At 36.9% G+C, this 22,686-nt stretch overlaps 1 protein-coding gene across 9 annotated transcripts in view; it reads right to left on the bottom strand.

The window, feature by feature from the left end:
* Nucleotides 1-22,686, bottom strand: part of LOC309659718 (uncharacterized protein) — a 131,020-nt gene that overhangs the window by 63,366 nt on the left and 44,968 nt on the right. For 7 of the 9 annotated variants that reach the window (XM_082459709.1, XM_082459707.1, XM_082459702.1 and 4 more), the window contains one exon: nt 5,742-5,810. The exons of 1 other annotated variant lie outside the window; for it this stretch is intronic. In XM_082459709.1, the coding sequence (XP_082315835.1) occupies nt 5,742-5,810 (69 nt within the window). Of the gene's footprint in view, nt 1-5,741; nt 5,811-12,341; nt 12,487-22,686 lie in introns of all 9 variants that reach the window. One more of the 9 variants, XR_014262909.1, reaches the window with a different exon arrangement.

Genomic DNA, 22,686 nt, shown 5'->3' with positions numbered 1-22,686 from the left:
TATAACATCATCAAAACTGACATTTAATTATAAATATGGCAATCTCATAATTTTTCACTTGGCTACTCTTTCTTAAGAAATTATTTTTTAATAGACTTTATTTTTCAGAGTAGTTCTAGGTTCACAGAAAAATGGAGTGGAAGATACACAGACTTCCCACATGCCCTTTACCCCAATATAAGATACATAGATTTCCATATTATAAACACCCTCCCATCAGAGTTGGTACATTTTTTACAAGTGATGAACCTACAATGACATATTGTAATCACCCAAAGTCTATAGTTTACATTAGGATTCACTCTTGGTTCTTTACATTTTGTGGATTTGAGCAAATCTATAATGACATGTATCCACCTTTTTAGTATAATACAGAGTATTTTCACTGACCTAAAAATTTTCTGTGCTCCTGTTATTCATCCTTTCCTGTCTCCTAATCCCTGAAAATCACTGATCTTTTTATTGTCTCCATGGTTTTGCCTTTTGTAGAATGTCACACAGTAGGAATCATACACTATGTAGGCTTTTCAGATTGGCTTCTTCCACTTAGTATTATGCATTTAAATGTCCTCCATGTCTTTTCATAGCTTGATAGCTCATTTCTTTTTAGCACTGAATAATATTTCATTGTCTGGATGTACCACAGTTTATTTACCCATTCAGCTACTGAAGGACATCTTGGTTGCTTCCAAGCTTTGGCAATTATGAATAAAGCTGCTATAGACATCCATGTGCAGGTTTTTGTGTGAATGTAAGTTTTAGTTTCATTTGGGTATATACCAAAGAGTGCAATTGTTGGATCATATGGTAAGAGTATGTTTAATTTTGTAAGAAACCACCAAACTGCCTTCCAAATAGCTTTATCATCTTATATTTCACCAGCAATGAGTGGGAGTTCTTGTTACTCCATACTCATTAGTCTCATTGTTCTCACCAGCCTTGTGGTGTTGCTAGTGTCCAGATTTTGGCCATCTAATAGGTGTGTAGTGGTATCTCACTATTGTTTTAATTTGCATTTCCCTGATGACATATGATGTGGAGCATCTTTTCATGTTTATTTGCTATTTGTGTATCTTCTTTGGTGAGGTGTCTGTTAGGGTCTTTGGCCCACTTTTTGGTCAGGTTGTTTGTTTTCTTATTGTTGAATTTTAAGAGTTCTTTGTATATATATGTGTGTGTATATATATATATATATTTATATATATATATATATTTTTTTAATTTCTTGGCCGAGCCACGTGGCACATGGGATCTTAGTTCCTCAATCAGGGATCACACCTGCGCCCCCTGCATAGGAAGTGCAGAGTCTTAACCACTGGACCACCAGGGAAGTCCAAGAGTTTTCTATATATTTTGGATAACATTCCTTTGTCAGATGTATCTTTTGCAAATATTTTTTTCCCAGTCTGTGGCTTGTCTTTTCATTCTCTTGACATTTTCTTTCACAGAGCAGAAATTTTTAATTTTAATGAAGTTCAGCTTATCAATTCTTTTTTTCATGGATTGTGCCTGTGGTGTCCTATCTATTTTTTTTTTTTTTTGCTGCATTGGGTCTTCATTGCTGCGTGCAGGCTTTCTCTAGTTGCAGCGAGTGGAGGCTACTCTTTGTTGCGGTGCGTGGGCTTCTCATTGCAGTGGCTTCTCTTGGTGCAGGGCACAGGCTCTAGGCTCATGGGCTTCAGTTGTTGCAGCACGCAGGCTCAGTAGTTGCAGTGTGCGGGCTCTAGGGCGAGTGGGCTTCAGTAGTTGTGGGCTCAGTAGTTGTGGCTCATGGGCTCTAGAGCACAGGCTCAATAGTTGTGGCGCATGGGCTTAGTTGCTCCGCGGCATGTGGGATCTTCCTGGGCCAGGGATCCAACTTGTGTCCCCTGCATTGGCAGGCGGATTCTTAACCACTGCACCACCAGGGAAGTCCCTTGGTGTTCTATCTAAAAAGTCATTGCCAAACCCAAGATAATCTAGATTTTCTCCTAGTTTTATAGTTTTGCATTTTACATTAGACCTGTGATCCATTTGGAGTAAATTTTGTGAATGGTGTTAGGCCTGTGTCTAGATTCCTTTTTTTTTTTTTCTGCATGTAGATGTGCAGCTGTTCCAGCACCATTTGTTGAAAACAGTGTCTTTGCTTCATTGCCTTGCCTTTGCTCCTTTGTCAAAGATCGGTTGACTATATTTATGTGGGTTTATTTCTGGGCTTTCAGTTCTGTTCCATTGATTGATTTGTCTGTTCTTTTGCCAATACCACACTGTCTTGATTACTGCATTTGATTACTCTTTAGCATGCATTTATTGTGTTTTAGCATTTGTCATTCTAATTTATCTGAAGAAATACTTAGCCATGTTGCTGAAAATAGCATATCATCAAAACTAAGTCAGAGGGGTGGGTAGATCCCTTGATGTCTATGAAATTTCCACATCTTACATGTAATTTTCATTCTCACTGTTCCATATTTCTTGACTGGCATTTCAGTGCTATTATAACATTTTCCTTCTTACCTTGGAAAAATTGGGGTTTTGTTTCCATTGTTTCTGATAGCATAAATTTATAGTTTAATTGAAAAAACACCTAAGAAACAATTTAAAATATAAAATTAATACCAATTTTGTATAAAAATCTAATTATTTATTTTTGTTTGATTGATGGAGCCTCAAATCAGGTTGAAAACTGACAAGTGACCATGGGGCCCAAGCTTAAAGTCACATCTCAGAACTCTTTTATTTTCTTCTTTTTAATAACACTCTCATACTGCAAACGTCTAAATGTCTTGTGTCTTTCAACACGGAGAACTGACAATATCTAGATTGTCTTTTATATTTGAAGCTAATTTTTTAATTAAAATAAAAACTTCCAGGTAATTTAGTCTATTAATAAACATAATAGTTATATTTATTAAGGATTTACCATGTTCAGGATTCTGTGCTAAACTTTGCCCTATATAACTTCGATTAAATTTCATAGCAACATAATACCTTATGAGATAGGTGCTATTATTATCTTCATTTTAGAGATGAGATATTTAATGTGCAGAGAGGTTAGAAAGCTTGTTTAAAATCTCCCACATTTATGCCTTGGTGGGGTAGTGGTGACCATATTTGCCTTCCAGGCTGTCTCACATTTAACAAGTGATGGAGCAGACCTAGTCAGACTGGCTCTGGGGCCTGTAATCCAGTCACCTAACTACCCTGACTGTGAAGAAGTTGCACATATTTGGGGGTTAGAGAAATCAAAATCCTTTTTTTGTGCTTTCAGTGGAGACAATATAGTATCTTTAGCTTCTGAAATTTCTTATTTCTGAATTTGGTACTTTACAGGGTTTATTTTTCTGTGAGTCAAAGCAGAAAGTATAGTCAATTAAAAGTAAAGTCATTGGGACAAATTAGGTAACACATATATAGTATTTTGACTCATTCAAATTATTTTTTGTTGATGGCATAGTTAGTGTAACAACACTGAAGAAAAATTACTACATTTCACTTAAATTACTAAATAGGGATTTTAATCTATTGAATAAATTAATATGCCTTCCAGTTATAAAAATTACTGTTTTTCTTTTTTTTAAACACATTTTATTCAAAGGGTTGATAAAAGTAACATGGGAAAGATTTCTATGTAGAATTTGACTATAAACTTTGACATGAACTGACTTTACTGAAGTAAAATGGAATCTGTCTCTTTCTTTTCCCCCATGTCAATGATATTTCTAGGAGCAATTTGAACTTAAATGTCTCTTAAAGTGTACATATTGTGAAATTATCAGGAATTTGGAACTGAAAAGTCTATTTTAAATTTAAATAATGGTTTATTATACATATTTTAAAAAAGAAGTTTTGTGTAGAGAATAAAGAAACAAGCAATCATGACCTTTATTAATAGTCAATACTCTTCCAAAAGTAATTCTTATATTAATAAATAAATGAATGAATTGCAAGTTATGCTAGACTTTATATACATTATACCCGCTGTATGTAGGCACATTTCAGTGCAGGAGATACTATGGTTTTCAAGACAAGTAATGTCCCTTCTTTTATGGAACTTATTTTCTATTTGAAGTAGCGGTGTGGGTGTTATGTCTGGTATTTACTAATAAACAAATAAGTTTTATGGACTGAATATGTTCCCCTAAAATTCATATGTTAAAATCCTAACCCCAGTAACTCAGAGTGTGACTGTATTTGGAGATAGTCTTTAAAGAGATAATTAAGTTAAAATGAACTCACTAGGTTGGGCCCTAACCCAATGTGACTGGTGTCCTTATAAGGAGGGAAGAGTAGAACACAGACATATACAGAAGGAAAACCATGTGAGAAGGCAGGCATTTACAAGCCAAGGAGAGAGGACTCAGAAGAAACCAACCCTACTCACACTTTTACCTCCAACTCTGGCCCCCAAAATTGTGAGGAAACAAATTTTTGTTGTTTAAGCTATCCAGTCTATGGTACTTTGTTATGGCAGCCCTAGCAATCTAATATACTAAGCAAGTACTATAAGATCAAATAGAATGTGATAGGATAGAGAGTGATGGAGAGGTTACCTTGGATTGGATACCCAGAGAATGTTTCTGTAAGGAGGAGATATTTAAACTGAGATCCCAGTGATAAGAAGGAGTCAGTCATATGATGCCCAGAGAAGAGAGCGCCCAGCGAAGGGAACAAACAGCGCAAAGTTTCTGTGGTTCAAAGAACCACAAGAAAGCATGTATGAATTAGATCTAATAGAAAATGATACTAAATGAGGTTGGATTCCTAAGCCAACATCAGATGATGTAAGGCTTAGACACCAGGGAGAGGAGTTTGGTTTGATGTTATTTTAAGTGCAGTGGATGGTCATGGGAGGGTGTGAATCATAGAAGTGATATGATTGGCTACTCATTTTAAAAAGATGACACTGGTTGCTGGGTGAAGGATGGATTTAGGGGTCAAGAGCAAATGAAAGGAAGCCAGTTAGATGGCTACCCTGGTCATCCAGGCAAGAGATCAGGTAGCTTGTGCTGTCTAGCTGGCTGTTGTGCAGATGGAAAGGACTGGTTATATCAGTGGTGTGTTTTCTAGTCGGAGACCACAGTTCTTACTGCCAGACTGTAATTGTGGTGAGGAAGAGACGGATCAATAAGTTTTGGGTTAAGTAACTTGATGGTGAGATTGGGAAGGATCAGGAAGGAGTAGATTTGGGAGAAAATCAAGAATTCTGTTTTGGCTGTGTTACTTTTTGGAGATCTCAATTTGGCAGCTGGAAATATGAGCCTGAGTTTCCGGAGTGTGTCAGGGCTGGTGATAAGAAGTTGGAAGTTGCTGGTATAGAGCTGGTATTTATAGCCCAGGGATTGAATGCACTCACCCAGAGAGAGTACGTAATAGAGAAGACAAGATGTCTTTTCTCACCAAGGAGCAGTCATCTGGAATGGTCACTGTGGACAGAACTCGGGTAGGCTTTAACATATGTTTCAAAATAAATGGTACATTTAGGGCTTCTGTGGACAACATGTCTGATCTAGGTAGAAGGACAGTGTCATTGTACATGGGGATCTACTCCCAGCCCCTCACTGAGATGTAGCAAAACATCCGTTTAAAAAATCAACTTAGGATACTTATATCTTCATATAGTTTTTATTCCAAACCCTCTCAATACACTCAGAACTCTCTTCTTAATGCTTTTCTGCTGCTTCTTGTGCCCATCCCTCACATGAAATTTCAAGAGATCTTTGAGGAAAATGGAAGTCTGACCTAGTAAGTTAATAACTTACATCCTGCTTCCTCTTAATAGTATCCAGCCCAGTCCAACTTGCTCCCTTCTGGAGGAAGATAAACAGGGGCTGAAATAAAATGGAGTTAGTTATAATGACCCATTGAATTGAGGGCGGAAAATAATGATCTGTGACTCACATTAGCCCTTTGAAATTGTCAGAAGATCAAATGAAATTCAGAATATGGTCTTGACAACAGAAGTGGCTTAAGCAAAAGATATTTTTATCATTACACATTCAACAACTTCATTTGTTCATTTATTCATTCGCTCATTCAACATTTAAGAACCAACTATGTTTTAAGCCTCTTTTGCCACCCAAGGTGGTATGGGAACATGACAAAGCCTCAGTCAATCAGATGCTTCTATCTGAAGCAAATGAAGCTGGTGGCTTCCTGTTGAGATGGCTCCTGCAAAAAGACAGTTATTTTGCTTGTTCTTTATGATTCTCTGATAACTATCCTAATTCTTATTCAGTTCTCAAATATTGGTCTCCAGCTTGTCATTGACTCCATGAGCCTTTGCTAAACTTCTTATAAAAATCTTTTCTGCTTAAGAGAACCAGGGTCAATTTCTGTCATTTGCAAACAAGAGTTCTGGTTGCTGTACGTCTCATAGTTGGCAAACTTCAAAGGGTAACATCAGACTTTCAAAGACTAAATGTATATACATTTCAAATGGCTACATATCAAGAATTACTATCCAAGTCTCACATGGATTGTAGAATGAAGGACTGTTTTCTCCATGAAGCCCTTTACTGATTCAAGAATAGGTGGAAGACGAGCTCTGCTTAATATTCAATCATTTCTTTGGTCAGCTCTATTTTACTGAATCTTAAAACAGCAAATTATTTCTTGCTATCCATCTTGCATGGTTGAAGAATGGAAATTTGGGCTGAGGGATGGGGACAAGTAGAACTAATTACTAGGTCAAGCAAAGTAAATTAGACGCAATGACTAAGCGCTATTTTAGAAACTCTCTCCAGAACCTTGGGGTTACAGAGCTAAGTGCCAAAGAGAATAAAACATCGAATAAAACATCGAACATTTCCAATTTGATGACCAAGAAATGAAAACACTTGGGGGAGTCTATTCACAAGTTCAGGATATTTCTAGTTCTCATCTTCAGGGTAGACTTTGGGCTTTAAAAGCCAGAAGTGATAGCAAGTCATCCTAAAGTGTGCAGAAATGGAAGCATGATGAAGCATGAGCACCCGGTTTTCTTGTTAGCCTTCTGGGTGGAAAAGATAAGAAAACCAGTAAAAAGATGACAGTATCTTTTTTCCGGCAGCCATGGGCACCTCAGTTTTTTACTCTTAAGAGAAATGCCACAAGAAGACATTTATTTAAGAGGGGAAAAGAAATGTTCTTTGTAACTTTCACTGGAAGTTACAAATAAAAGTTCTACCTTGCAACTTGACCTGCATGTTAGAAATGTCTGACTATTGCACACATTTAGACCCATAAAAGCCATATATTTATGTATCATTTTATTCTTTTATATCCACAAAATTAAATCTGAAATATGAGGAAACTCTCGAAGGAGTCAGTAAAGTTAATATTATCTCCATAGATTGAAAATTATGGAAAGACTGATTTGGTAAAATCGTACAGTATCCTTACCGGACTGCCACTATTCGTTTGTTTCCAAAAGCATTAAATTGCCCATTTTGTTTTTTAAGGGAGAAATGATTTTAAAAATTATTAACTGGAATTTCAAAATGGATTTGTACATATTGTATTGAATTATATATTATAGGTTAGTATATATCAATTATCAATGGACTCTAAGTACTTCACACTGTCATAGGTCTGGTTTTACCAAGAGAAGAATATATTGAGTGCTAAATTTTAAAGAAAGCTTAGAGAAGAGATGCTATCAGCTCTTGTAATAATAATAACAATAACAGCTACTATTTATCAAATATTTAATATGGATTATATCATTTAATCCCTTAAACAATCTAGGAGACTGGTACTATGATTCCCATTTTATAGTTGAGATAACCAAATCCCAAAAAAATCTAAGTAAATTGTCTAAATTGTCCAAAGCTATGCAGCTTGTAAGTAGATGAGTGGATAATTTGAACCTGAGTAGCTTAACCCCATCATCTGTACTCTTGATCATTATTGTCTTTACCAGATAAAGAGTATATCCATCAATAAAGACACGTTCTATTTACTAGACAAAAGGGATGGATTTTAATGAGCCATTTTGTATTTGAGATAATATAACCTGAAAGGTTTGTAAATAATTGTGCACCACCATGTGCTACTGTAGTGAAAATAATTTCATGCTGTCACCTCAGAAGGCTTGGATTTCATTTTTCAACCTGCCACTTGATGTGGGTAGCCAAGGGCAAGTCAGACAAGTTCACCAGTTGCTGCTTTATAAAGTAGATGTAGTTCATCATCATCATTATCCTTGTTTCTTATAGTATATGAAAAAATATTTTTAAACTATAAAATACTATATTATGACTTTAAAATTAATATTTAATTTTTGTTAAGAAACACAGACCCCAAGAAAGATAATGTGAAAAGGAATATGGCTGAATAAAGAAACATACTCTTAAAACTATTTGTTTTCAAAGATTCCAACTTTCCTCTTGACAGTGTTATTTTCTCACTGTCAGCAAGATTTACAAAAGTTATTTACAGTAGAAATGGCATTCATTGAACTGTTTGTTATCTGTGCCTGGAAGTCAACCAAAAAAAAGACAGCTGGGGAGGGTACTAGTGCTTACAGGCTGGTTAGTGATATCTTTTGAGAATGGTTGCCCAGTTGCATTATTCAGGTAACTCGTGTCCCAAGAGAATGAACTGCCAGTTTCATTTTCACATTAATTATTTGATAAAGGGATGGGGGAATTGGAGGTAAAGGGAGAAGAAGAGATAAGAAAGATGAGAAGTGATTTTGTAGAAATCAGGAATAGAGAGCCTAGGAAGAAGGTTGATGAACCAGATTGAAAAAGACCTCCATGTTGCTGAGAAACAGAGAAAGGGGTAGATCAGATGGCAGGTATACAAAAATGGTAAGGTGAAGCTAACATATAAAATTGAAAACTTAAATCAAAGTTGCATGATTGGCGAAGAGGCTGGAAGTGATGGGGCATCATAAGTAATATGAGAGATCCTTCATCTAGCAGGGTCTTCCCATAAAGCTGAGTAGCTATTGTGTGGGCAGGAAGTGTCAGCTTTAAGGTTTGAGAGATTTGGCGGGGGGCGATGGAATATTGAAGGGAAAAAGATTATGACTCATTAACTTTTGTTGGCATTGTAAATCCCTAAGGAAACATTTTCTGCATGAGAACTGACAGCCTATTTCTCCCTTCCCACTTTATCCTAAAATACACTTTATCTCAACTTCCAAAAGTGTATGATACATATATATATATATGTACACACACATATGTGCACACATACATATATGCATATACACACATATTCTTCTAAGATTTCAGAGTTCATTGGGTTATATACTCATCTAGGATTATATTTTTTATAATGGAGAATGCAAGTTCTGTGAGTATAGAAACAGATTGTCTTGTTCACCGATATATGCCGAATGTCAGGCAAATGATCTTGTAAATAAAAGATGCCCTATAAATATTGGCTAAGTGAGTGAATGTCATTCATTCTTGGTTTCATAGCAAATCCTCTAATTTTCTGAGGTGGTCATCAAAATCCCAGTTTCATCATGGAAGGCCTAATTTTGAACTGTAAACTTCCCTGGTAATAATGAAAAATAAACATTTAATTTATGAAGAGAAAAATCTTAATACTTAATAATACTCTTTACTCATGTAAGTAGGGTATAGTTTTATTATAATCTATATGATAGAATGTCAGAGCATTCCACTATTGAGAAAATGTTTTTATCTACTCAGACGATATAGGGGTTGTTGTGTTAATTTTCAAACAAATTTCTTTGTGAACAAAAGGATTACTGGAAGCCATTGCCTTTTACAAATTGACAATATGGAAATCTCAGTTAAATAAAGATATAAAAGAACACCAACTTTTAGAAACTAATATTGAATGTCATTGATGTCAGTTTAGCACTGGTGGAAGATATTAAAAGCTTCTCAAAACTGACATTTTTAATCAAAGTAATATTTTTAATAATAGTTCCTCTGTGATCATGGCAATCACTTGTGTTATTCAAAATCTATTTTTTTACATCCATACAGTGGTAGAGCTCTAAAGGTGGGTGGTGTAGGCAGCATACAGACAGTGTGAACTGAAGGTCACCGAAAGGGCTGTGTCCCCAAATCCATCCACATTGTCAGTAATATGGTGTTAAGTTTGTAGAGAACTCGCTAATATTGTTTGAATATATTATTCTGTTAGTCTTATCTCCAGCACACCAAATATGTGGAGTATATAACAACAGATGCTTGAACAATTTAAATGACTTGCTCAAGGCCATATAGCTAATAAATAATGGTTCTGGGGCCAAACCTAAGCCTTCTTACTGATAATCTAATGTTCCTTTCACTGTGACACAGTCACTCTTGGCACCTAAACATCCTATACTAGGGACTTTCCTTTAGGTTAAGCACAGTGGTGTTTCCAGAATATCCTTGTTAAAATTTAAGTTTACTTGAGAGATGTGTAATGAAATAAGCCAAAAAGAAGCGTAAACCTTTGGAAAGAAAAACCAGAAGTCTAATGGGATAAGAGGCAAAAATAGGTCAATCTTGAAAAAGTAGATTTTTTTAAAATTAGAAAGTTCACAAACAGAGCACTGCTGCGGTTGGAGAAATCTGGACCATCCAGGTAACACCACAGGAGGCGCTGAATACTGGCACATAGGTCTAGAAAGCAGAAAACCTCTGGGGACTGTCCCTGGGAGCTGAAGGAACTGGAGTAGGAATTGGGTCTGAGGAAGGATTGGGTCTGGCTGAGGCCAGAGAGCAACACAGACTTGTTTTTGATAAGAAAGTAACTCACATATATTTTTATCAAGACAAGTGATTTGCTTTGAAAAGAGATACCTTCTCTTCAGGCAGTAAAAAAGTTTTCTAAAGTTCTAATTTTCAGATGTCATACATCTTTAAAACTCAAATTATTATTTGCTAGATAATGGGACACTTCCATCAAAGTCATGCATTAAGGAATAAAAAGGAAGGAGCGCCATACCTCCCTCTCCTCTGCTCTTCAAGGTGCACACAGGTCTGCACACAAAAGGCGGATATATTCCTTGGGAAAACCCCACACCTGCCGTCCTTTCATGCCCGAGGTCTTCAAGTGCTCCATGGGGGGCTCCATGCTACCTACGGCCTAGCGTTTACGGATCTGGTCATCAGTGGAAAGTGCTGTAGTCCACGCCCAGGGGTGCCCGAAAAGGGATCTGAGACTCAAAGTTGACACACGAAGCCTTCCTACACAGTCACCTCAGGCAACCAAGTACTTGTTCAGAAAAGCCAAATAAAGAGCTAAAATTTAGTGCTTTTTAACATGGTCATTTTACCTTCATTTTATGGCTTGATATCAAAACCTCTTTCCATTAAGATACTAACAGTTGATTAAAAGCCCAGATTAGGTTTTGCTAAAAGAAAATCTAAGTTAATGTCAAGCTCTCTTGGTTTTCTTGTGTTGTTATTTTCAGGAAACTCTCTTGAGACAGAAAGTATTAAGACGGTGAATGAGCTGTTTAGTGAGGGGAAGCTGGGGCTGTTTAATGAAACGGCTTTTATGTATGTAAAGTTTTTTTGAAGGCTGCCTGATTGAAAAAAGCAGGGTTTGTGCCTTAATTCTAGCTGCAGATTTTAATTTTTGTTTCTTTTTAAAACCAATTTTCAAATCATCTCAGCAAATTTCCAACATTTTATAAGATACTAAGACCAATTTGTTTGAAGACAGAGACTTTATTTGATCTTTTTCAAAGTTTGAACCTTTTATTTTTCCCACATATTTTCTTGAGCAACTTGTAGAGAGAGAAATTTAGTTAATGAGGAAGAGGATGGGATGGAGAACTGTCTGTAACATGGAATTAACATTCATTTAACATATATTTATTGAGCACCTGTAGTATGTCAGGCTGTTCTAAGAGGTAAGGATACATTAGTGAAAGAAAAAAGAAATCAAAACAGAAATCTCCACCCTTGTGGGTCTTGCTTTCTAGCTGGGGGAGACAGAGAGTAAGGAATAAATAGAGAATGCCAGAAGGTGGTAAATGCTATGGAGAAAAATAAAACCTGAAAGGGAGTAGGAAGTGTCAGGGTATGGTGTAGGTTGCAATTATGAACAGGACTGTAGAGGAAAGCCACACCGAGAAAGGCATATTTGAGCAAAGACTTAAAAGAGATAAAGGAACAGTTATGTGGGAATCTAGGGGAGGAGGTTTCCAAAGAGAGGAAACAGCTGGTGCAGAGAATGAGGCAAGAAAATGCCTGCCGAGTTCCAGGAATAGCAAGGCAACCTGTGTAGCTGAAGTGGAATGATCCAGGGGGACAGAGGTAGGAGATAATGTCAAAGAAGTGATGGAGGGCTCAGACCACATAGGGCCCTCAATGCCATTGCGAAGTTTTGCTGCTGAACGAAAGGGGGGAACGTTACAGGGTTTTGAAAAGAGAACTGCCAATGCCTTTACTTACAGGTTTAACCACTCCACTCTGGCTGCTGTGTTGAGAACAGACTGTATGGGAGCCGGGAGACCAAATCGGAAGTCATTGCAGTAATCCAGGGAGGCAATGACCCTGGTATGAAAATAGGGAGAAGTGGTCAGATTCTGGATACATTCTGAGGAGAGAGGCAACGAGATTTGCTTAGGAAGTGACTGAGATGTCTGAAGTAAAGAGAACAATCCAGGATGACTCCAAGGTTTTGGCCTGAGCGTCTAGAAGGGAATAGCTGCCACATACCAACGTGAGAAGGACTGTTGGGCGGAGAGGTCAAGTGCTCAACTTGGACCCATCAAGTTGAGATGCCTGTTAGATATCCTAGTGTAGATCTCCAGCAGGAGGTGACTGGGAATTGGATGTTCTAGGGAGATGTCTATAGTGGGGATTTGGGACACATTTGGGGATTGCCTAGCTATCAGAAAGTATTTATCGATAAAACAACACAACCGGATGAGATCATATAGAGAGTGAGTGAGAGAGAAGACCCAAGATCACGTCCTGAGCCGTAAGACACTCTGATATTAAGAAGCTGGGGACAAGAATGGAAACCAGAACTTTATCCTGAGATAGAACAACCAGAGACCAGTGAGGGAGGAAGAAAACAGGAGGGCGGGGTGTCCTAGAGGCCAAGTGAAGAAAGGAGGAAGGAGGGATCGGCTTTGGAAATGCTGCTGATAGGTTAAGTAAAATGGGCCCTGAGCATTGGATTCGGCACTGTGAGTTTACTTTTGGGGTTAGAGCCAAAGTTCCTTTTTCTTTGGCTTTGGCTCAGTGTGTTTTTCGGCAGGGTGTCTTGCTTTCTGAAGCCAGGTCTGACTCACCCTGGAAATAGAGCTTGCAAAATCTGGCCTAGGGCCAGGTCATGTGCTTATTTTCCCTGCCTCTTCAGCTTCTAAAAGCAGCCGATCTCTCTGATAGGGTTAGGCCAAAACTCTCATCTCTCTGGTGGGTGGTAGCAGAGAAGAGGCCCAAAGGAATTGAATCCCATTCTCACAGAGCATTTCCACTGTGGTTTACTTAATATGCAGACTCCCAGAGAATATAAAGGACCTGAGTCATTACACTTAAGAGCAACAGAGTAGGTGGCCCACAGGTTATTTATTCAAGAAAAATGAAAAAGATGAAAAAAAGTGTGTCACAAACTTGGAATTTAAATCATAATGTTGCACATCATTTATTATGATATAGGTATCTGAACACCCAATCTCATCTCTTAGCTCATAAATCAGGTATTGCAATGCCTCTACATTCCCAGAATGATAAAAATATGTAAACTATGGTTAAAAAGCACTTTAAAGATATGAAGCACTTTAGTACTTTAAAAATAAAATTCCCTCAGGAAAATAAAATGCTGTTTTCATCACAGTACAATCAGATAACTGAAATCTAATAAATAGTTTGTAGACTGATTTAGAGAAGGCTTTTATAGATTTTGACTAAAGAATAAGTTCGGGAGATGCAGGTCACAAATTGTTCTATTATATTTTTCTTTTTGTACGAATTTTTCTAATTAAGGGTTTACTTCGTGTAGGATTTTAATAAGGGAAAATGAATATAAATAAATAAATTTCAATAAGCTTGTTTGAATTTCACAAATATACTATATACTGAAGATCTAATAATCAGAATACAAATTTGTTTTTCATTTGTCTATTGCTACATAATAAATCACCCCCAGATTTAAAGGCCTAAAGCTACAACTTTCCTTTTTAATCTTTACAAATCTCTTGGTTAACTGGGTGAAGCTGAGTGGTCGATTGCATTCGGCTGAGTGGTTCTTCTGTTCCATGGGATGTTGGCTAGGGCCCCAGTCATCAGGATACTTGGCTGGGTGGGAGTACAGGTTGGCTCACTAACTCGGCTGGCAGTGGTGCTGGCTTTTGCTGGGAGCTCAGCTGAGACCGTAGAGTGTCTTGGTTCCTCTCCAAGTGTTTTGGGATTCCAAGAGGCAGAAAGTAAAAACTCAGTGCCTTTAAGACCTAGGCTTGGAAACTTAAGAATGGCATTTCCGCTGCATTCTATTGGTCAAAACCAGGTACAAAGTTAGCTCAGATTCAAGGGGAAAGGAAATTAGCACCATCTCTTGGTATAAGGAGTGGCCTATGCATCCAAGAAGGGAAGAAATGGTTGAGGACCATCTTTGGAGATGAGCTACCACAGTTTGTCCTCTGGCCTCAACAGTTCATGACCCTGTCATGTGCAAAATACCCTCATTCTTCCCTAAAACCCCCAAAGCCTCATCCCATTATGACAGTGCTCAAAGTCCAGGATGATTTAGTCCTGTCATCTAAATCAGATCCAGGCATGGATGGGGCGCCTCAGGTGCAGTTTCTCAGGTACAGAGACCTTTAAAAGACAAAGTATATGTCATCCACATTCCTAATGTGCAGGGATGATATTGGATAGCATAATTGCAATAGACACCCCTGTTCAAAAAGGGAGCAAGTAGGTCAACCCTAGAAGTCATCAGTCCATGGCTGGGCACATGTTGCCATTTCCTCTGACACCAGGGAATTTCTGCTCCCTGGGAGAGTGAATTCCATGGTTCTGTGGTTCTTAGATCCCGAAATCGCCCATATTTAGAGATGAATAGCTTTCTCAGCCTGCTTTCTACCCACAGGAATTAGGGGTCCACAGGCCTTTTTAAATTTTAAACTGCCTCTGTAGTATTTGGTCCAAGCTTGTATAATTCATTTTAAAATGGTGTGGGTTTTCCATGCATCGAGTTATAATCTACTCCATTAGACAAAAATAACACCTATAAATTTCTTCCAGACAGGCCCCTCCCTACCTTGGGCTGTGGGAAAGAACCTTAAATATTTTTTTAAATCCCTTTTAGTGTAGTGGAAAGGGTATAATAATCGTGTCTTTATGATTCCTGGAGTCCCAATTTTTAAATTGAGAGGGTCTATGAGACATGCCTTTAAGCTTCTTAGATGTCCTGTAGTCTAGCTCAGAGGGTCTACAAAGTGCTCCATTGCATTTCTCTGAGGACCCAACACGTAAGAACAACCATACCCCTGAACTGAGTTTGACCCTCAGGCTATGTTTTACCGGCAGTGCCCTGGCATTGCCTCCAGGCTTTAATTCGCTTTGAGTATATTTTGTGAACTGGGATTTTAGGATTGACAAAGAGCTTTATTATCCAAACCCGTAATTCTGGGTTTGGAAATGTTTTATCTATTCTTATCTTACCATACACAGTTAAAAGTAAACACTCAGCACTTTCAAAATACTGCCTGGAAATGTTCTTAGCCATATTTACAATTTCATTAAGAATGTTGCCAAACTTTCTGCCGCTACATAACTTTCTGGAATCTTTTTTTTCCCTCTAGTCTTTAATAATAATGCCCTCACTGTCCAGCCACCATTTACAATCTCCTTGAGGCTGTTCTGGCCTCTGCTGGCTACTAGTCCTAATGTCGATGTCACGTGTTTTAGGATTTTGTTATGGCAACACCCTACTGCTAGGTATCAATTTTAATTTTGGTTATAATGGTACCCCCAATGAAAATGCAGAACATTTGGAAAAACACTTATCTTAGAAATAGTAAGTGCCAAGAGAACCAAAATTGACAAATTTGCTAATGCTTCTCCATGCCTACCTATATCAGAGTTAGTCTTTTAGCAACAACATACACTAGTTACATAGCCAGCTGTGAATTTTTGTCCACTGATGAACTGCCTATAAAATTAGTAAGCCAATATCAGGGTATCAAAAACTTGGTTTTAGGGACTTTTTAAAGATTGTTTTCTGTTAAAGGTACTGCCTCCTCCTCTATTCTCCCACTCACACTTACGCCCCCAAATGTGAAACTATCATGACTTTTTTTCTGCCCTCCAGCTAATTAACTATCATGTTTTCTAGATTCTACCTTTACAGTCGCTCTCCTCGTCATGCCATCTACTCCATGGCTTTGACCTGAGTCCAGATTCAGGTCTCCTCATCTCTCACCTGGTCCAGTTCAATAGCCTCCTCATTTCTGGTCCTTTGCTCCCCTTACTTCCCCTCCTGACCATTCATTTAATAAAGTATGAGACATGCTATGAAGCATACGCACTAGGACAGGCTGTAGACACTCATACATGAACTAAATATGGTACTTTCTTGAGAAACTCAACCCTGTTGACAAAGGAATTTTTGTTAAGCACAGATTGAGTCACTTTATTCATAATTCAAGACCAATAGAAAAAAATCAGTTTCTGTTTCTGGCTCCAATCCAGGATTCCATGTTGCGTTCACTTGTACAGCCCCTCAGTGTACTCCAATCTGTGATAGTTCCTCAGCCTTCCTTCGTCTTTCATGATCTTAACACTTTTGATCAATACTCATCAGCTATTTCAAAGAATTTCTCTCAATTTTTTTTTTTTGTCTGATGTTTTCTCATGATGAAATTTAAGTTTTGCATCTGTGGCAAGAACACCACAAATGCCATCTTATGTCCTTCTCGGTTCATTATATCAGGCGGTACATGATGTTGATACGTCTTAATTACCAGAGATGCTAACTTTGATCACTTGGTTAAAGTGTCTGCTAAGGTTCTCCACTGTGAAGTTACTATCTCTCCCTTTACAATTTAAAAATACCTTGGAAGGGATTTTGGGGGGATTATATTAATATACTATTTCTCCTCAAAATTTCACCCACTGATTTTAACATCCTCAGTGGATCTTGCCTGCAACAATCTATGATGTTTGCCTAATGCTGCTTTTGTATATCCTTCATTCCCTCTACATTTATTAATCAGAATTTTTCTGTAAGGAAAAGCTGCCTCATTTTGCCCATTTATTTATTTATTCAAATATATATTGATGTAAGCATGGACTTATGGATATTTATTTTATGAATGACAGTCAAATACTATATTTATTTTGTTGTTCAAATTTCAATAGTCACCTTTTTAAGGAAGCTTTCTTCTTGAATTACTCCAACTGGATATTATCTCTCTCACCTCTGAACCTGCAGGTCATATCATTTGCAGCCCTTTTACGTTGCACTCTACTTTTTGCCTTATGTTACAGATATTTATGAATACTCCCATTCTCATAACCCCCATCTCCATTTTATGTGCTGGTTTATTGAGGATAGAGATGACTTATCACTAACCTTCTATTTCTTCTACAGTCAATAGAACTATAGCACATTGTAGGAAATCAGTAAATATAGGTGGAATTAAATTCAAATGACTAAAAAAAAAAAAAAAAAAAAAAAAAAAATTCAAATGACTAACGTATTTTTGGCCAGAACATAACTTAGCAACCCAAGAGCCTAACACTGTGTCTCACTGGTTTTTACACCCGCTTTTTATCTAAAGGTTTCTTTGTCTTAGAATTCTTAAATGTTTTATTATTTATATCCCAATCTCTCAATGTTCTAGAATATTTGTGTTTCCAAAAAAAGCCTCGCTTTAAAATACTTTAAATTGTTAGAGAAGGATGGGAATTCTAGCAGGAACACAAACGTTCAAAACAATGAAAAACAAAACCAAAAACTAAATTAGGTACAGATAAAGACATGGGATTAGTGAGGAAAGCAACTAAGACATGGGCCACTAAAAGAATTAGACATAGGCATTAAAACAATGACTAGAGAGCTAATTTCTATGTAGCTAGAACAATTGGGGTCTGAAATATGGAATTTGGATTCTCTCAATTTTTGATTTGGTTCTCTTGACTCATTGACTTATGAGGGACTCTATCACATTAAGGGTGAGAATTATGTCCAGGTCATAATATATAATGTGTGTGTGTATGTGTGAGAGAGAGGGGTGGGTGTATGTGTGCGTACACACATATACATGCAGAGATTATTCTTCGTGCCTCTGTGTCATTAGTCTTACAGAAGACTATTAAATGTCTTAATAAATATGTGTTAAATATTTTTTAAGAGCAAGATTTGAGCTATTCGTGTTGAGAAAATACAAATAACTTGCCCTCCATGTAGTTCTCTAATTTCAGTCATTTATGTACTATTTTAAAAATACAGAGCTGGTTACTGACACCTGGGATATGAACCCAGACAGTCTAACCCCAGAGACTAACCACTGATTCTAAACTGCCTCTTAGTATGTATTAAAATGATGTGTTCCTTAAGAACTGTAAAAATCATTTTGTGTAACACTAGTGGGCACATTTATATTTTGTGATTCCCTAGAAACTGGATGAAGTATATAAGTGACAATGGTAGTACAAAGTGTTATATACTATGAGAATGGTTGGTACAATGAATCACTACAGGAGATAAGAGAAGAAAAAGAGTATGTCCAGCTGGGCAAAGTGAAAAGATTTAGTGGAGGAGGTGGCATTAGAATACTTGATTTGTGTGTGTAGAGATGGGCATGAGAGGGGACATCCTAGCTTCAGGGAGAAGCACAAACTATGCATGAAATGCAGCAAGTGTTGATAGATAATTTTGTTGGAGCACACATTGTACGAGTGGGAGTGAAGAGAAGTAAAGCTGGAATAGTACTAGATGAAAGCATTAAAGGATCTTCCATTTGAGGATGATTTACTGTGCTAAGAAAAGTAAATGAAGCATCTGGACAGATGCCCCCAAACCTAGAAATGTACTCCTCAAAGTGTTTTGAGTTGGCAACATGCTTTAGATTTATAGATTGAGAGTTGTATTGATCAAGATATTTATTCAAATACAAGAAAATTTAAGTCAGAATTTGGGTAAACTACCACCAGGTGGTAGCAGATATGCTGATTTCTTAGTCCAGATGACTTGATTTAAGCCAGAAACATACGTGTGTGAGAGCCAGTTCAGAATTCTCAGTTATTCCAGGATCTCATGTGTGTAGAGGTTTGTCTGCAGAGCGTATAATTACGTCATGTAATTACTATGTTTATGTAAAATGATTTACTTCTAACAGTACAGCTGCATTCCCATTTTCAGAAACAATACAATGTGTTTCTTTGCAAGACATTTTATTCTTAGAAGTAGAATGTACAGAGATATACGCTAACTCAGTGGGATGGTTGGAAATTGCTATTTCAAATATTATTTCAAACAAATTAGAAAATATGTGTTTATCTGAAAGTCTTGTGGTTGAAGTAGTGAGGCCAGAAAATGCGTTAATTAAGATTGAGAGAGATTGGGGAGAGGCCCAAATTTGGCTTTTTCACAGATAGTGGGTGGAATCTAAGGGGCTTCAGATCATAGGCAGATCTGCCTCCAAGACGCAGCTAATGTCTTCTCCTTTTATCATCTAATTTAATCCTCCCAACAGCCCTATGAAATAGAAAGTACTGTCTCTATTTAAATATAATAAGACTGTGGCTCAAAAAGCTAAGCAACTACCTAATTTATTTGCACAAGTGAAAGATCTGGAATTTGAACCCTCATCTGGTTTCACTCTCAGTGCCCTTTCTTCTCAGTACCCAAGAGATACATGATCCACCTACTTCAGAAACCCACTGGCCTTTGCCCTCATCAAAGCAGGAAAGGAGGTAATGACAGTTTTTAAATTCTGGTTAATTAATCATTGCATTTCCCCAACATTTTATTATGAAAAATTCAAACATACAAAAAGTCAAAAAAATTTCACAGGATGCCCTTCATATAGCTACAACCTAGATTCTACAATTTGCATTTTACCCTGCTTTCTTTATCACATATCTGTCCATCTATTCATCCCATTATTTTATCATTATCCCAATTTTATATGCATTTCATAGTAAATTGAAGACATGAGTACGACTTCACCCCATTACTTCAGTATGCATATCGTTAACTGAATTTCAATATTGGTTTATAGATTTATTAAAAATTTGAGATAAACATACAGTGAAATGCACTGATCTTAAGTGTATCATTCAATAATTTCAGACAAATGCATACAGCTATGCAACCTGAATTTCTCTCCAGATACAGAACATTGCTCTCAGACCAGAAAGTTCTCACATGTCCTTTCCCGATCAAGTTCCATCCCCTCCACCCCTTTTAGGACACTATCATTCTGTGTTTTGGTTGGTTGATAGTTTATTTAACTGTAGATTAATGTTGCCTGTTTTAGAATTTTATATAAATGGAATGAAACAGTATGACCATATATACTCTTTTGTATAAGTGTTCTGTCACAGCAGCATAATGTATTTTGAGAGTAATTTATTTTGCTCTATGTATCAGTAGTTTATTCCTTTTTATTCCTGATGATGGACAGCTGGACTGTTTTTTATTTTTTATATTTGAATTTTATTTTATTTTTTTATACAGCAGGTTCTTATTAGTGGACTCTTTTGGTTTTTTATCTATTATGGAATAAAGCAGCTGTGAATATTCTTGTACCAATTTTTCATTTCTTTTGGTGTAACTACTGGTCACAGGGTAAGTATAGGTTTAGTTTTACAAGCAACTGCCAAAACTTTTTCCAAAATATTTGTACCATGTTATACTCCCATTAACACTGTATGAGACTTCTGGTTGCTCCACATTATTACCAACACTTGGTGTTATCAATCTTTTAAATTCTTTCCTTCTGGAGGATTTGTATTGTTTTCTCATTGGGGAAGAGAGCCATGTGCGCAGTCAGCCTTGGTTGGGCCCTCTGTTCCTTTTGAGTCAACTTCCATTATGAGCTTTCCCCATATTGTTTTGTCACAGTTTGTAAATATTCCTCAAGTTCCTTGTTCACATTTTTTCTGCTTCTCCATAACATTTTTGCTTTTCCTGAATTCTCTGACTTTATTTTATTTCTACTAACTAGCTCTGATAATGCCTCCTCTTTCATTGCAATAGATTTTTCCTTTTGACTAATATGACTCTATTTAATTGTTGAGTTTTTTATCATTTGCAGTCAAATAAGAGGATCCATTTATGTAAGCTCTTTGTAGCCCAAGTTGGACAGTAATTAAGTAAGGAATTCTGCCAGACTTTGCAGAAGAATTTCAGGCTCAAAGTTTTTAAGTTATGTAGGCAAGAATTGCTTTTATTTGCAATGAACTTCTTGGGCCTGGGTAGAAGTAGGATAGTTTTATGGTGAAGTTGTGATTGGTGGTTGCTTAATCAGAGGACTTTGGTAATATGTGGAAAACTGGTAAATCAAAGGGTAAAAGGCAATGAGCAGTAGGTTTTGTTTGTTTGTTTTAATTTGGCAAGACTTAAATGAACAGAAGAGCAAAACCTAGGGATTGCCTATTTTTGGGGGGGAGGGGGCGGGATTGCCTATATTAAGCGTTGTTTGTTAATCCCACTGTACTTGTAACTCACTGTGAGTGACAGAGGTTCCTTATTTTTTACCTGTTTGATACCTATGAGAGGGAAAACCTGCTGGAAGACTTCTTGGAGGGCATTATTGAAGTTTAAATATTACTTTAAAAAAGTCATTACTGATAAGTTGCAATAATTTATACTCTGCCAGTGATTAACATGGTTTAACTGATTCCAAAAGGGCAGGTCCCCTGCTAGAATAAGCATTTTTTAAATGACATTTAAAGGCGATTTCATGAAATGGACTTTAAATTTAGGAATTCTCAAAGAAGGTAGTAGCATAAATTCATTTCTATTTTCATTAGGTAGACATTTCTCAACAACTTATGCTTGTGTTCACATTCATTAAAAAAAGAAAAAAGAAGAAACGTGAAAACTTCTTGGTCTAAAATTCTAGCCTGAAGTCAAGAGAAAATCTCACTAGCTAAAGAAAAAAGAAATAAACTAGAATTGAATGGCATGGGCAATATAAGTATAAAGCAAGGAGATAACAGTAAATGGAGCCACAAAACAATTCTTTGGATATCAGAGCAATCTTTTTCACTTTTTAGCTGTGTGTTCTTGGGCAAGATTTTTAAATTCTCTAAGCTTCATAAGGTGATTTTAAAAACTAAATAAAATAACAGTTTACAAAAATTTCTAAATTCTTTTACCAGTCTTGCAGAATAACATTACCTTTCCCCCACCCCAACTTCTAGATGAGAAAACTGATGTTGTTACTTATTCAAGGATGTACAGATAAGTTATTAATGAAGCTGGAACTATTGGTGAAGCTGTTTCAACACAGATATAGACAAATTCCCAAAGCCATTATCCTTTGCATATAAAGCACCTACCGGTTCCTTGGAAATTAGTAATTGCTTAGTAATTATGAGTCTCCCAGGCAGGAGGGGGAGGGGGGGGAGAGAGACGGAGAGAGGAAGGGGAGAAACATATAAGCTGGAAATATCTAAAAATGGGATTACTATGTACTATATTGAGGTACTTGAAATGCTCTCTTTCAGGTTCTCTTTTATAAAATAAAATTACTGTAGACCAGGAATTCTGCACTTAAAGTCCACTAAATCCATGGGGCCTGGAAAGAAGTTGAACTGTGATGCAGACCTG

Source organism: Balaenoptera physalus, assembly GCF_965194825.1.
Source record: "Balaenoptera physalus genome assembly, chromosome: 4".
Classification (NCBI taxonomy): domain Eukaryota; kingdom Metazoa; phylum Chordata; class Mammalia; order Artiodactyla; family Balaenopteridae; genus Balaenoptera; species Balaenoptera physalus.
This window is presented reverse-complemented; position numbering and strand designations above follow the sequence as displayed.